We start from the raw sequence: 15,194 nt of genomic DNA, 5'->3' as shown, positions 1-15,194 counted from the left end.
CCTATCTTTACTCATCTCTTAAATCTGTCAAATCCCTATCTTCGCTCATCTTTAAAATCTGTCCAATCCCTGTCTTTGCTCATCTTTTAAATCTGTCAAATCCCTATCTTTACTCTTCTTTTAAATCTGTCCAATCCCTGTCTTTGCTCATCTTTTAAATCTGTCCAATCCCTGTCTTTGCTCATCTTTTAAATCTGTCAAATCCCTATCTTTACTCATCTTTTAAATCAGTTCAATCCCTATCTTTGCTCATCTTTTAAATCTGTCAAATCCCTATCTTTGCTCATCTTTTAAATCTGTCTAATCCCTATCTTTGCTCATCTTTTAAATCTGTCAAATCCCTATCTTTGCTTATCTTTTAAATCTGTCCAATCCCTATCTTTACTCATCTTTTAAATCTGTCTAATCCCTATCTTTGCTCATCTTTTAAATCTGTCTAATCCCTATCTTTACTCATCTTTTAAATCTGTCAAATCCCTATCTTTGCTCATCTTTTAAATCTGTCTAATCCCTATCTTTGCTCATCTTTTAAATGTCTAATCCCTATCTTTACTCATCTTTTAAATCTGTCAAATCCCTATCTTTGCTCATCTTTTAAATCTGTCTAATCCCTATCTTTGCTCATCTTTTGAATCTGTCAAATCCCTATCTTTGCTCATCTTTTAAATCTGTCTAATCCCTATCTTTTCTCATCTTTTGAATCTGTCCAATCCCGATCTTTGCTCATCTTTTGAATCTGTTCAATTCCTATCTTTACTCATCTTTTGAATCTGTCAAATCCCTATCTTTGCTCATCTTTTAAATCTGTCAAATCCCTATCTTTGCTCATTTTTTGAATCTGTTCAAAACCTATCTTTGCCCATCTTTTGAATCTGTTCAATCCCTATCTTTACTCATCTTTTAAATCTGTCTAATCCCTATCTTTGCTCATCTTTTAAATCTGTCAAATCCCTATCTTTGCTCATCTTTTAAATCTGTCTAATCCCTATCTTTGCTCATCTTTTAAATCTGTTCAATCCCTATCTTTGCTCATCTTTTAAATCTGTCAAATCCCAATCATTGCTCATCTTTTAAATCTGTCAAATCTCTATCTTAACTCATCTTTTAAATCTGTTCATTCCCTATCTTTACTCATCTTTTAAATCTGTCCAATCCCTATCTTTGCTCATCTTTTAAATCTGTCCAATCCCTATCTTTACTCATCTGTCAAATCCCTATCTTTGCTCATCTTTTGAATCTGTTCAATCCCTATCTTTACTCATCTTTTTAATCTGTCCAATCCTGATCTTTGCTCATCTTTTAAATCTGTCAAATCCCTATCTTTGCTCATCTTTTGAATCTGTTCAATCCCTATCTTTGCTCATCTTTTGAATCTGTTCAATCCCTATCTTTACTCATCTTTTAAATCTGTCCAATCCCTATCTTTGCTCATCTTTTAAATCTGTCAAATCCCTATCTTTGCTCATCTTTTGAATCTGTCAAATCCTTATCTTTGCTCATCTTTTAAATCTGTCAAATCCTGATCTTTGCTCATCTTTTAAATCTGTCAAATCCTTATCTTTGCTCATCTTTAAATCTGTCAAATCCCTATCTTTGCTCATCTTTTGAATCTGTCAAATCCTTATCTTTGCTCATCTTTTAAATCTGTCTAATCCCTATCTTTGCTCATCTTTTAAAGCTGTCAAATCCCTATCTTTGCTCATCTTTTGAATCTGTCAAATCCCTATCTTTGCTCATCTTTTGAATCTCTCAAATCCTTATCCCTATCCTTATTATCCTTATCCTTATTAATAAATCCTTATTAATCCAAAACAGCGAAGGACCGTTTCCGGGCCGGTCGTGAGAGGACGCTGGCGTCACTTGCTCGCCGCTTCTCTGACTGGACCATTGTCCGTATCTTGCTTTCCTGGTGATCGTGGCGGATTTTTGGCCATTGAGTCTGCCCTCTGCACGGTTCCGGCTCTGCTCTGCTGCTCCTGGCTTCACCTGCTCGGCTCCTTCGCTGTTTCCTCGGGCTCACTCTCGTGGGTTGTGCCCATTGTTTGCAGCGGCGGTGGTGGCGGTTTGCCGCCGTGATCTTGATTAGCGGCGGCGGTCGTTTGCCGCTGCATTTGCCGCTTTGCCTCCTCAACCTTGGCCTCGTGCTCGTCTCTTCGCTCCTGTCTGCCCTCTGCATGGTCCCGGCTCTGCTCCTGGCTTCACCTGCTCGGCTCCTTCGCTGTTTCCTCGGGCCCACTCCCGTGGGTTGTGACGATTGTTTCGCCTCCTCACCCTTGGCCTCGTGCTCGTCCCTTCGCTCCTGCTGGCATGGCTCTGCGGTACTCCGCCGCAAGGCTTCTCCTGCTTAAAACCCGCTCCACCCCATCATGCATCTCTGCAATCAAATCGAATGGACTCCTGCGTCGACCCAGGTACATTCACCGTGGCTCCGGTCGTAAGTTTGTTTATTTACAATCAGGTCACTCCATCCCCATCCTCTGGTCGGCTCAGCGCACTCCCACTCATCGTCCCAACACACCTGGTCACAACAACGCACAAAATCGCACCTCCTGTCTGCGAACCCTGGCCAAATCACCTGGATTCATACCCGCCGTACAAAACAACATCAAGCTCACCCTGTTCAATACCCGGTCCCTCAACAACAAATGCCTCATCCTGAACGACTACATCCTGGAAAATAAACTGGACTTTCTCTGTCTCACTGAGACCTGGCAACAACCACTGGACTACTACACGCTCAACCTCACCACACCCAATGGATATTCTTACATCAATAAACCACGCTCGGAGGGCCGAGGTGGTGGAATTGCCGTTATTCACCGACAAGACATCAAGACCAACCTCATCTCCATCTCATCTGCTCCATCATTTGAACACCTGGCTTTTAAACTCTCTGGTCACACACAGTCAGTCATGGCTGTTGTCTACCGCCCTCCCAAACCACACCCATCATTCCTGTCTGACTTCTACTTTCTGACAAAGCTATGTTCCCTCTCCCCCTCAATCCTCCTCCTTGGTGATTTCAATATCCACATGGACTCCACTGACTCCACGCTAACCACTGACTTCACTGATTTACTCACCTGCTTTAACCTCACTCAACATGTCAACTTTCCTACCCATAACCGTGGTCACATTTTGGACCTTGTCTGCTCTACTGGACTAATTTTGCACCATCTCTCTGGCTCCGACCTCACTCTCTCTGACCACCTAGCCATCACTCTGACCATCAACATCCCCACCCCAGCACCAAGGCATTATCGCACTATCAACTTCCGTAAGCTAAACGCTCTTTCACCTACCTCATTCTCATCGACCCTCTCTGAAAAAATGTCCACTTCTCCCTTCGTTGACCTCCACACCCCTTCTGACCTCACTGACTACTACAACCACACTCTCTCCTCCTGCCTTGACCAACTTGTGCCTATAAAAACCAAAACAGTTTCTTTCACCCATTCTGCTCCCTGGTTTACCCCTGAACTCCGCCTGATGAAAACTCGTGCTCGCCAACTTGAAAGACTCCGCAATAAAATAGGTCTCACAGTTCACTCCCAGGCCTACAAGGACCACATACAACACTATAAAGATGCCCTCTCCCTCTCCCGCGCCCGCTCCGCCTACTACTCTCAAATTATCCACTCTGGCTCCGGAAACCCAAAAGCACTCTTCTCTACAATAAACAAACTCCTCAGCCCCCTGAACACCACCACCCAGTCATTCACAATAGACAACTGCATCTCCTTCCTTTCATTCTTCCAACGCAAAATTGAAAACATCTACAACAGCTTGACCACCGCCGCACCCGCTCCCCCTCAAACCACCTGCCCCCCCTTATCCTGCCATCCCCTGTCTCAATTCTCCCCAGTCTCCCCTACTGACCTCTCTGAACTCCTCATCGGAATGAAAACTGCCACCTGCACTCTTGACCCCATCCCCTCCAGCTTTGTCAAGGCCTCCCTTCCTGCTCTCTCTCCACTTATCATTGCAACAATAAACTCCTCCCTGTCTACAGGCATCGTCCCACCATCCCTCAAAATTGCTGCTGTTACCCCCATTCTGAAAAAACCTGGACTAAACCCTGACACCCTAAATAACTTCAGACCCATCTCCAACCTACCCTTTCTGTCAAAGGTTTTGGAACGCGCTGTAGCCACTCAACTCAAACATCACCTCTCTGCCAATAACCTGTATGAAACATTCCAATCCGGATTCCGCTCCAACCACAGTACTGAAACTGCTCTCCTCAAAATCACCAACGACCTTCTCTCCTCTGACGCTGGCAACCTCAACATTCTCATCCTCCTCGACCTCAGCGCCGCCTTTGACACCATCGATCACACCATCCTCCTCACCCGACTTGAAACCACCTTTAACATTACCGGCACTGCCCTCTCTTGGATTAAATCATACCTCTCTGACAGACGTCAGTTCATCTCCATCAATAACTGCAAATTCCCTACTGCTCCCCTCCCCCAAGGTGTCCCCCAAGGTTCAGTTCTTGGCCCCCTCCTCTTCATCCTTTACCTGTCCCCCCTCGGTCACTTAATCCACCGTCATGGTCTCCAATTCCACTGCTTCGCCGATGACATCCAGCTTTTCATCTCCACCAAGTCCATCTCCACCGCCACCCACTCTATCCTGACAAACTGCATCACTGAAATAAAATCCTGGCTTCAAATCAACTTCCTCAAACTTAACTGTGATAAATCTGAAATAATCATCATTGGCCCAAAAACGCTCACCAAGTCCACCCATAACTTTGCCCTCAACATCGACGGTTTCCCAGTATCCACCTCCCCTCACATCCGGAATCTTGGCATCATCTTTGACCAAACCCTCTCCTTCGACAAATACACTAAACAGATCACAAAGACAGCCTTCTTTCACCTGAAAAACATCGCCCGTCTCCGTCCATCCCTCTCCTCCGTGGCTGCAGAAACCCTCATCCACGCCTTCATCACTTCCCATCTGGACTACTGCAATAGCCTCCTTTATGGTTCACCCTCAACAATCACCAATAAACTCCAATACATTCAGAACTCCGCTGCCCGTCTACTCACCCATTCCCGGACCCGTGACCACATCACCCCCGTCCTTTACAAGCTTCACTGGCTCCCCATCTCCCAGAGAATCCAGTACAAAATCCTCCTCTTGACCTACAAAGCCCTCCATAACCTGGCCCCATCCTACCTGGCTGACCTCCTCTCCAGACACACTCCCACCCGCAACCTCCGCTCTGCTGGTACCAACCTCCTGACCCCCCCCCATCCGGACCAAATTTAGATCCTGGGGGGACAGGGCCTTCTCCATCGCTGCTCCCACCCTCTGGAACTCGCTACCTCACACCATCAGAGACTCCTCCTCACTCACCACATTCAAAACATCACTCAAGACCCACCTGTTCAACACTGCATTCAACATTTAACCCACAGCATCTAACCCCTGACTATCTCCTCTCCTTCTCCCTCCTTTGTGCTTTGAATATTTCCCTATTGATTCTTCTTTTTTTGCAATTGTTTTTATGTTTTGCTATGCATTATGTTTTTCACTCTGTCAAAGCGTCTTTGGGCTTCCTGAAAAGCGCTATATAAAATAAATGCATTATTATTATTATTATTATTATTATTATCTTTGCTCATCTTTTAAATCTGTCAAATCCTGATCTTTGCTCATCTTTTAAATCTGTCCAATCCCTATCTTTGCTCATCTTTTAAATCTGTCTAATCCCTATCTTTGCTCATCTTTTAAATCTGTCAAATCCTGATCTTTGCTCATCTTTTTAATCTGTCCAACCCCTATCTTTGCTCATCTTTTAAATCTGTCAAATCCTGATCTTTGCTCATCTTTTAAATCTGTCTAATCCCTATCTTTGCTCATCTTTTAAATCTGTCAAATCCCTATCTTTGCTCATCTTTTAAATCTGTCCAATCCCTATCTTTGCTCATCTTTTAAATCTGTCCAATCCCTATCTTTGCTCATCTTTTAAATCTGTCAAATCCCAATCTTTGCTCATCTTTTAAATCTGTCCAATCCCTATCTTTGCTCATCTTTTAAATCTGTCCAATCCCCATCCTTGCTCATCTTTTAAATCTGTCCAATCCCCATCTTTGCTCATCTTTTGAATCTGTTCAATCCCTATCTTTGCTCATCTTTTAAATCTGTCCAATCCCTATCTTTGCTCATCTTTTAAATCTGTCCAATCCCTATCTTTGCTCATCTTTTGAATCTGTTTAATCCCTATCTTTGCTCATCTTTTAAATCTGTCAAATCCCTATCTTTGCTCATCTTTTAAATCTGTCTAATCCCTATCTTTGCTCATCTTTTAAATCTGTCAAATCTCTATCTTTGCTCATCTTTTAAATCTGTCGCCCTATCTTTGCTCATCTTTTAAATCTGTCCAATCCCTATCTTTGCTCATCTTTTGAATCTGTCCAATCCCTATCTTTGCTCATCTTTTAAATCTATCCAATCCCTATCTTTGCTCATCTTTTGAATCTGTCCAATCCCTATCTTTGCTCATCTTTTAAATCTGTCCAATCCCTATCTTTGCTCATCTTTTAAATCTGTCCAATCCCTATCTTTGCTCATCTTTTAAATATGTCCAATCCCTATCTTTGCTCATCTTTTGAATCTGTCCAATCCCTATCTTTGCTCATCTTTTAAATCTGTCCAATCCCTATCTTTGCTCATCTTTTAAATCTGTCCAATCCCTATCTTTACTCATCTTTTAAATCTGTCTAATCCCTATCTTTGCTCATCTTTTAAATCTGTCCAATCCCTATCTTTGCTCATCTTTTGAATCTGTCCAATCCCTATCTTTGCTCATCTTTTAAATCTGTCCAATCCCTATCTTTACTCATCTTTTAAATCTGTCTAATCCCTATCTTTGCTCATCTTTTAAATCTGTCCAATCCCTATCTTTGCTCATCTTTTAAATCTGTCCAATCCTGATCTTTGCTCATCTTTTGAATCTGTCCAATCCCTATCTTTGCTCATCTTTTAAATCTGTCCAATCCCTATCTTTGCTCATCTTTTGAATCTGTTCAATCCCTATCTTCACTCATCTTTTAAATCTGTCAAATCCCTATCTTTGCTCATCTTTTAAATCTGTCAAATCCCTATCTTTACTCATCTTTTTAATCTGTTCAATCCCTATCTTTACTCATCTTTTTAATCTGTCCAATCCCTATCTTTACTCATCTTTTAAATCTGTCAAATCCCTATCTTTGCTCATCTTTTAAATCTGTTCAATCCCTATCTTTGCTCATCTTTTAAATCTGTCCAATTCCTATCTTTACTCATCTTTTAAATCTGTCAAATCCCTATCTTTGCTCATCTTTTAAATCTGTCTAATCCATATCTTTGCTCATCTTTTAAATCTGTCTAATCCCTATCTTTACTCATCTTTTAAATCTGTCAAATCCCTATCTTTGCTCATCTTTTAAATCTGTCTAATCCCTTTCCTTGCTCATCTTTTGAATCTGTCAAATCCCTATCTTTGCTCATCTTTTAAATCTGTCCAATCCCTATCTTTGCTCATCTTTTGAATCTGTCCAATCCCGATCTTTGCTCATCTTTTGAATCTGTTCAATCCCTTTTTTTACTCATCTTTTAAATCTGTCCAATCCCGATCTTTGCTCATCTTTTAAATCTGTCAAATCGCTATCTTTGCTCATCTTTTGAATCTGTTCAATCCCTATCTTTGCTCATCTTTTGAATCTGTTCAATCCCTATCTTTACTCATCTTTTAAAATTTGTCCAATCCCTATCTTTGCTCATCTTTTAAATCTGTCAAATCCCTATCTTTGCTCATCTTTTGAATCTGTCAAATCCCTATCTTTGCTCATCTTTTAAATCTGTCCAATCCATATCTTTGCTCATCTTTTGAATCTGTCCAATCCCGATCTTTGCTCATCTTTTGAATCTGTTCAGTCCCTATCTTTACTCATCTTTTAAATCTGTCCAATCCCGATCTTTGCTCATCTTTTAAATCTGTCAAATCGCTATCTTTGCTCATCTTTTGAATCTGTTCAATCCCTATCTTTGCTCATCTTTTGAATCTGTTCAATCCCTATCTTTACTCATCTTTTAAATCTGTCCAATCCCTATCTTTGCTCATCTTTTAAATCTGTCAAATCCCTATCTTTGCTCATCTTTTAAATCTGTCCAATCCCTATCTTTGCTCATCTTTTAAATCTGTCTAATCCCTATGTTTACTCATCTTTTAAATCTGTCCAATCCCTATCTTTGCTCATCTTTTAAATCTGTCAAATCCCTATCTTTGCTCATCTTTTAAATCTGTCAAATCCCGATCTTTGCTCATCTTTTAAATCTGTCCAATCCCTATCTTTGCTCATCTTTTAAATCTGTCAAATCTCGATCTTTGCTCATCTTTTAAATCTGTCAAATCCCTATCTTTGCTCATCTTTTGAATCTGTCAAATCCTTATCCTTGCTCATCTTTTAAATCTGTCAAATCCCGATCTTTGCTCATCTTTTAAATCTGTCCAATCCCTATCTTTACTCATCTTTTAAATCTGTCAAATCTCGATCTTTGCTCATCTTTTAAATCTGTCAAATCCCTATCTTTGCTCATCTTTTGAATCTGTCAAATCCTTATCTTTGCTCATCTTTTAAATCTGTCAAATCCCGATCTTTGCTCATCTTTTAAATCTGTCAAAACCCAAGCTTTGCTCATCTTTTAAATCTGTCCAATCCCTATCTTTGCTCATCTTTTAAATCTGTCCAATCCCTATCTTTACTCATCTTTTAAATCTGTCAAATCTCGATCTTTGCTCATCTTTTAAATCTGTCCAATCCCTATCTTTGCTCATCTTTTGAATCTGTCCAATCCCTATCTTTGCTCATCTTTTGAATCTGTCCAATCCCTATCTTTGCTCATCTTTTGAATCTGTCCAATCCCTATCTTTACTCATCTTTTAAATCTGTCTAATCCCTATCTTTACTCATCTTTTAAATCTGTCAAATCCCTATCTTTGCTCATCTTTTAAATCTGTCTAATCCATATCTTTGCTCATCTTTTAAATCTGTCTAATCCCTATCTTTACTCATCTTTTAAATCTGTCAAATCCCTATCTTTGCTCATCTTTTAAATCTGTCTAATCCCTTTCTTTGCTCATCTTTTGAATCTGTCAAATCCCTATCTTTGCTCATCTTTTAAATCTGTCCAATCCCTATCTTTGCTCATCTTTTGAATCTGTCCAATCCCGATCTTTGCTCATCTTTTGAATCTGTTCAATCCCTTTTTTTACTCATCTTTTAAATCTGTCCAATCCCGATCTTTGCTCATCTTTTAAATCTGTCAAATCGCTATCTTTGCTCATCTTTTGAATCTGTTCAATCCCTATCTTTGCTCATCTTTTGAATCTGTTCAATCCCTATCTTTACTCATCTTTTAAAATTTGTCCAATCCCTATCTTTGCTCCTCTTTTAAATCTGTCAAATCCCTATCTTTGCTCCTCTTTTAAATCTGTCAAATCCCTATCTTTGCTCATCTTTTAAATCTGTCCAATCCATATCTTTGCTCATCTTTTGAATCTGTCCAATCCCGATCTTTGCTCATCTTTTGAATCTGTTCAGTCCCTATCTTTACTCATCTTTTAAATCTGTCCAATCCCGATCTTTGCTCATCTTTTAAATCTGTCAAATCGCTATCTTTGCTCATCTTTTGAATCTGTTCAATCCCTATCTTTGCTCATCTTTTGAATCTGTTCAATCCCTATCTTTGCTCATCTTTTAAATCTGTCAAATCGCTATCTTTGCTCATCTTTTGAATCTGTCCAATTCCTATCTTTGCTCATCTTTTAAATCTGTCAAATCCCAATCTTTGCTCATCTTTTAAATCTGTCAAATCGCTATCTTTGCTCATCTTTTGAATCTGTCCAATTCCTATCTTTGCTCATCTTTTGAATCTGTTCAATCCCTATCTTTACTCATCTTTTAAATCTGTCCAATCCCTATCTTTGCTCATCTTTTAAATCTGTCAAATCCCTATCTTTGCTCATCTTTTAAATCTGTCCAATCCCTATCTTTGCTCATCTTTTAAATCTGTCTAATCCCTATGTTTACTCATCTTTTAAATCTGTCCAATCCCTATCTTTGCTCAACTTTTAAATCTGTCAAATCCCTATCTTTGCTCATCTTTTAAATCTGTCAAATCCCGATCTTTGCTCATCTTTTAAATCTGTCCAATCCCTATCTTTGCTCATCTTTTAAATCTGTCCAATCCCTATCTTTGCTCATCTTTTAAATCTGTCAAATCTCGATCTTTGCTCATCTTTTAAATCTGTCAAATCCCGATCTTTGCTCATCTTTTAAATCTGTCCAATCCCTATCTTTGCTCATCTTTTAAATCTGTCAAATCTCGATCTTTGCTCATCTTTTAAATCTGTCAAATCCCTATCTTTACTCATCTTTTAAATCTGTCCAATCCCTATCTTTGCTCAACTTTTAAATCTGTCAAATCCCTATCTTTGCTCATCTTTTAAAATCTGTCAAATCCCGATCTTTGCTCATCTTTTAAATCTGTCAAATCCCTATCTTTGCTCATCTTTTAAATCTGTCAAATCCCGATCTTTGCTCATCTTTTAAATCTGTCCAATCCCTATCTTTACTCATCTTTTAAATCTGTCAAATCTCGATCTTTGCTCATCTTTTAAATCTGTCAAATCCCTATCTTTGCTCATCTTTTGAATCTGTCAAATCCTTATCTTTGCTCATCTTTTAAATCTGTCAAATCCCGATCTTTGCTCATCTTTTAAATCTGTCAAAACCCAATCTTTGCTCATCTTTTAAATCTGTCCAATCCCTATCTTTGCTCATCTTTTAAATCTGTCCAATCCCTATCTTTACTCATCTTTTAAATCTGTCAAATCTCGATCTTTGCTCATCTTTTAAATCTGTCCAATCCCTATCTTTGCTCATCTTTTGAATCTGTCCAATCCCTATCTTTGCTCATCTTTTGAATCTGTCCAATCCCTATCTTTGCTCATCTTTTGAATCTGTCAAATCCCTATCTTTGCTCATCTTTTGAATCTGTCAAATCCTTATCTTTGCTCATCTTTTAAATCTGTCAAATCTCGATCTTTGCTCATCTTTTAAATCTGTCCAATCCCTATCTTTACTCATTTTTTAAATCTGTCAAATCTCGATCTTTGCTCATCTTTTAAATCTGTCAAATCCCTATCTTTGCTCATCTTTTGAATCTGTCAAATCCTTATCTTTGCTCATCTTTTAAATCTGTCAAATCCCGATCTTTGCTCATCTTTTAAATCTGTCAAAACCCAATCTTTGCTCATCTTTTAAATCTGTCCAATCCCTATCTTTGCTCATCTTTTAAATCTGTCCAATCCCTATCTTTACTCATCTTTTAAATCTGTCCAATCCCTATCTTTGCTCATCTTTTAAATCTGTCCAATCCCTATCTTTACTCATCTTTTAAATCTGTCCAATCCCTATCTTTACTCATCTTTTAAATCTGTCAAATCCCTATCTTTGCTCATCTTTTGAATCTGTCAAATCCTTATCTTTGCTCATCTTTTAAATCTGTCAAATCCCGATCTTTGCTCATCTTTTAAATCTGTCAAAACCCAATCTTTGCTCATCTTTTAAATCTGTCCAATCCCTATCTTTGCTCATCTTTTAAATCTGTCCAATCCCTATCTTTGCTCATCTTTTAAATCTGTCCAATCCCTATCTTTGCTCATCTTTTGAATCTGTCCAATCCCTATCTTTGCTCATCTTTTGAATCTGTCCAATCCCTATCTTTGCTCATCTTTTAAATCTGTCCAATCCCTATCTTTGCTCCTCTTTTAAATCTGTCCAATCCCTATCTTTGCTCATCTTTTGAATCTGTCCAATCCCTATCTTTGCTCATCTTTTGAATCTGTCCAATCCCTATCTTTGCTCGTCTTTTAAATCTGTCCAATCCCTATTTTTACTCATCTTTTGAATCTGTCCAATCCCTATCTTTGCTCATCTTTTGAATCTGTCCAATCCCTATCTTTGCTCATCTTTTAAATCCTGCCAAACGTGATGCAGTTGTAGAATGGAAAACTAGTCTTACTGATGAAGGCCTAGTGTGTATCTGTATTTGCGGACAGGTAGAATAATTGATGAAACACAACAAGACATTGATCGAGGCGTGCTGACCACAATGGGAAGCGAGGGGAAGCTGATGTTTCGGCCATTAACCCTTCATCGGAGCAAACAAGGCCGAACAGATGACACCCCATTCGCTCCGACGATGGGTTAACTCCTGAAATCTCAGCTACCACTCGCTTCCCACTGCGGTCTGAATGCCTCGATCAATGTTCCGTTGATGTCATCCATTGTGATGGAGTTGTCGACCTGTTGGTTTTTGAGCATTACCTGCAGAATGCCGGAGTGATCGGATGGATATGATGGATATGATGGATGTGCTCAATACTGTGCCCTTTCTTCCCGGGATTGGCGTGTGCAGTTCTGTCGATCAACCTAATAACTGGGCTTGTTTACTGCTCCTCGGAATGGGCTGAGGATATGGATGAAACTCGTATGGAAATCTTAATAATGGTCCCGACCCTCCATGCCTTCACTTGTTGGTTTTCCAAAGGAATTTGATGTGTTTGCCAGTTTTTTCTCGCTGTCGAAAACTCTCGTTGACTGTGGGCACCCATGTGTATCTTACTCCATCTTTGTCTTCACAACATTCAACAACAGAAGCTGGCGGGGCTGGCGCTGCGCATCCAGCAGATAGAAACGAGCATGAGCATCCTGGAATCCAAGGTGAGCTAGGCCACGAGAGCTTCCGGGAACTTTCTCATTCGATTGCAAATACAGGCAACTCGAGAGTGATTTAAATGGCAGGTAATGCATTTCTGTATAGTTGCATCCATTACGATCATCAGGTACTCCAACAAGCAAATGCCATTTTAGAGGAGCCCATCATTTCGTGTGCAGCATGTGCCTGCTGGTTGCGTCATTCCTGGGAGTGTGGATGTCCCCCTTATGTGGTAAGCTGTTCCCCTGATGCAGTGATGTAGGTTCGAGCAGGAATTGGTAATGTGTTCAGTGTGCCCAAGATAACTCGCTTTATATTAGCAAAGGATGCTGTTTGATCTCTAATGTCCACCAACTGTGGACAGACGGTACACGCGGTTTAATGTCCATCTGATGGACGGCACATGCATTGATGCCTCGTCTTGTCCGTGAAACACCAGGCTGGCAGTTTGTAGCTGGGTCTGGAGTCAAACTCAGGCTGGACAGTTCAAAGTGGACAATGCTGCAATACTGCATGTCCTCATCCTGTGGGAATGGGCAAACTGAGATTGTATATAAATCACATGTGAGGTACAAAATTGACTTGTGGTTAAATTTGCCATGAAAGTGATTTTGGTTAAATGGGACAACTTTGTCAAAGCGTACCGAAGGTGGGTTGGATGCACTAGTCGAGCTCGCAGGGCTTGCAGCATACTTCAAACCACCGGTTGTGACACACACGGGAACGGGCGCACATACCCTGGACATGATCCACATTGAAGGTACAAATTTAACTTGTGGCTACATTGGATGTATAAATACGCCAGTTACATTGGGTGACATTGTCGAACTGTGCTTAAGGCCTTTTATGTGCGATATTGACGTGGCCCGCCCAGGGGAGTTATATTAAATATATATCTGCGTGCAGGCTCATGTGTAAACACATACTGAGGTTAGAACCTTCGACCTCTCAGATTCAGAGTGGACACTCCCACCATTACACCACCGAGATCTCCCTTTTGGGGAAGTTAAAATTAAACGTCCTTGTGGCCTAGTTTTAGCTATTACTACGATACATCAGTAAAACAGCCAGTAAAATCCAAACAGTTCAATCTTGGTTTCATCAGACCACAGAATCTTGTTTCTCACAGTCTGAGAGTCCTTTAGGTGCTTTTTTTGCAAACTCCAAGCGGCTTTCATGTGTCTTTCACTGAGGAGAGGCTTCCGTCTGGCCACTCTGCCATAAAGCCCAGATCGGTGGAGTGTTACAGTGATGGTTGTCCTTCTGGAAGTTTCTCCCATCTCCACACAGGATCTCTGGAGCTCAGCCAGAGTGACCATCGGGTTCTTGATCACCTCTCTTTCCAAGGCCCTTCTCCCCCGATTGCTCAGTTTGGCCGGGCGGCCAGCTCGAGGAAGAGTCCTAGTTGTTCCAAACTTCTTCCATTTAAGAATTATGGAGGCCACTGTGCTCTTGGGAACCTTCAATGCAGCAGAAATTTTCTTTGTAGGCTTCCCCAGATCTGTGCCTCGACACAATCCTGTCTCTCAGCTCTGCAGGCAGTTCCTTCGACCTCATGGCTTGGTTTTTGCTCTGATATGCATTGTCAGCTGTGAGACCTTATATAGACAGGTGTGTGCCTTTCCAAATCATGTCCAATCAATTGAATTTACCACATGTGGACTCCAATCAAGGTGTAGAAACATCTCAAAGATGATCAAGAGAAATGGGAGGCACCTGAGCTAAATTTCAAGTGTCATAGCAAAGGGTCTGAATACTTATGTAAATTTGATATTTGAGTTTTTTCTTTTTAATAAATTTGCAAAACTTTCTAAAATCCTGTTTTCTCTTTGTCATTATGGGGGTATTGAGTGTAGATTGATGAGGGAAAAAATGAATTTAAACGATCTCAGTATAAGGCTGCAACATAAAATGTGAAAAAAGTGAAGGGGTCTGAATACTTTCTGAATGCACTCTGTATTGTTATTTTTTGCTGTCAGTAGACCAGAATGTGGCTCGACCTTGCTGTGTCGTTTGAACCATTCAAACAGAACTCCACGTCTAATTCTGGAACCTTTGACTTGCGCTTTGCAATTGCATTGTTGCAGTCTATCACTATAAAACTTAAATTATCTCATCTTTCTGTTGTTTCTGGGACTTTAACCCGTACATTGTGGTTGTTCCGATCCCATATTCTCGTACAAACTTGCTCTTGCTGACTCACTCAAATCCAGATGATGTAAAATATCCACTTTTTGGGTTATCGTAAATGTAACTTCTTCTTTGGAGTATATGATACTGGAAGTGATATGGAATCCACTGATTGTTTTTTTGGATTCCATGGTTAAGAGAGGGTTGTAGTTATAGTCTGTGAGTAGTGTAAGACACAGAAGCTCTTCCTGGAAGGTTTAAAACAATAATAGCTTGGCTGGGCA

The 15,194-nt window shown here is 40.4% G+C and overlaps 1 protein-coding gene across 2 annotated transcripts in view; it reads left to right on the top strand.

Moving 5' to 3' along the window:
* WASHC3 (WASH complex subunit 3) overlaps positions 1-15,194 on the top strand; it is a 29,252-nt gene that overhangs the window by 4,315 nt on the left and 9,743 nt on the right. For both annotated transcript variants that reach the window (XM_068106807.2, XM_068106814.2), the window contains one exon: positions 12,720-12,785. In XM_068106807.2, the coding sequence (XP_067962908.2) occupies positions 12,720-12,785 (66 nt within the window). The remainder of the gene's footprint in view (positions 1-12,719; positions 12,786-15,194) is intronic.

The sequence above is a fragment of the Myxine glutinosa genome, chromosome 1 (assembly GCF_964187855.1).
Source record: "Myxine glutinosa chromosome 1, kmMyxGlut1.1, whole genome shotgun sequence".
Lineage (NCBI taxonomy): Eukaryota > Metazoa > Chordata > Myxini > Myxiniformes > Myxinidae > Myxine > Myxine glutinosa.
Note: the sequence above shows the minus strand (reverse complement) of the source record. Positions and strands in the feature narration are given on the sequence as shown.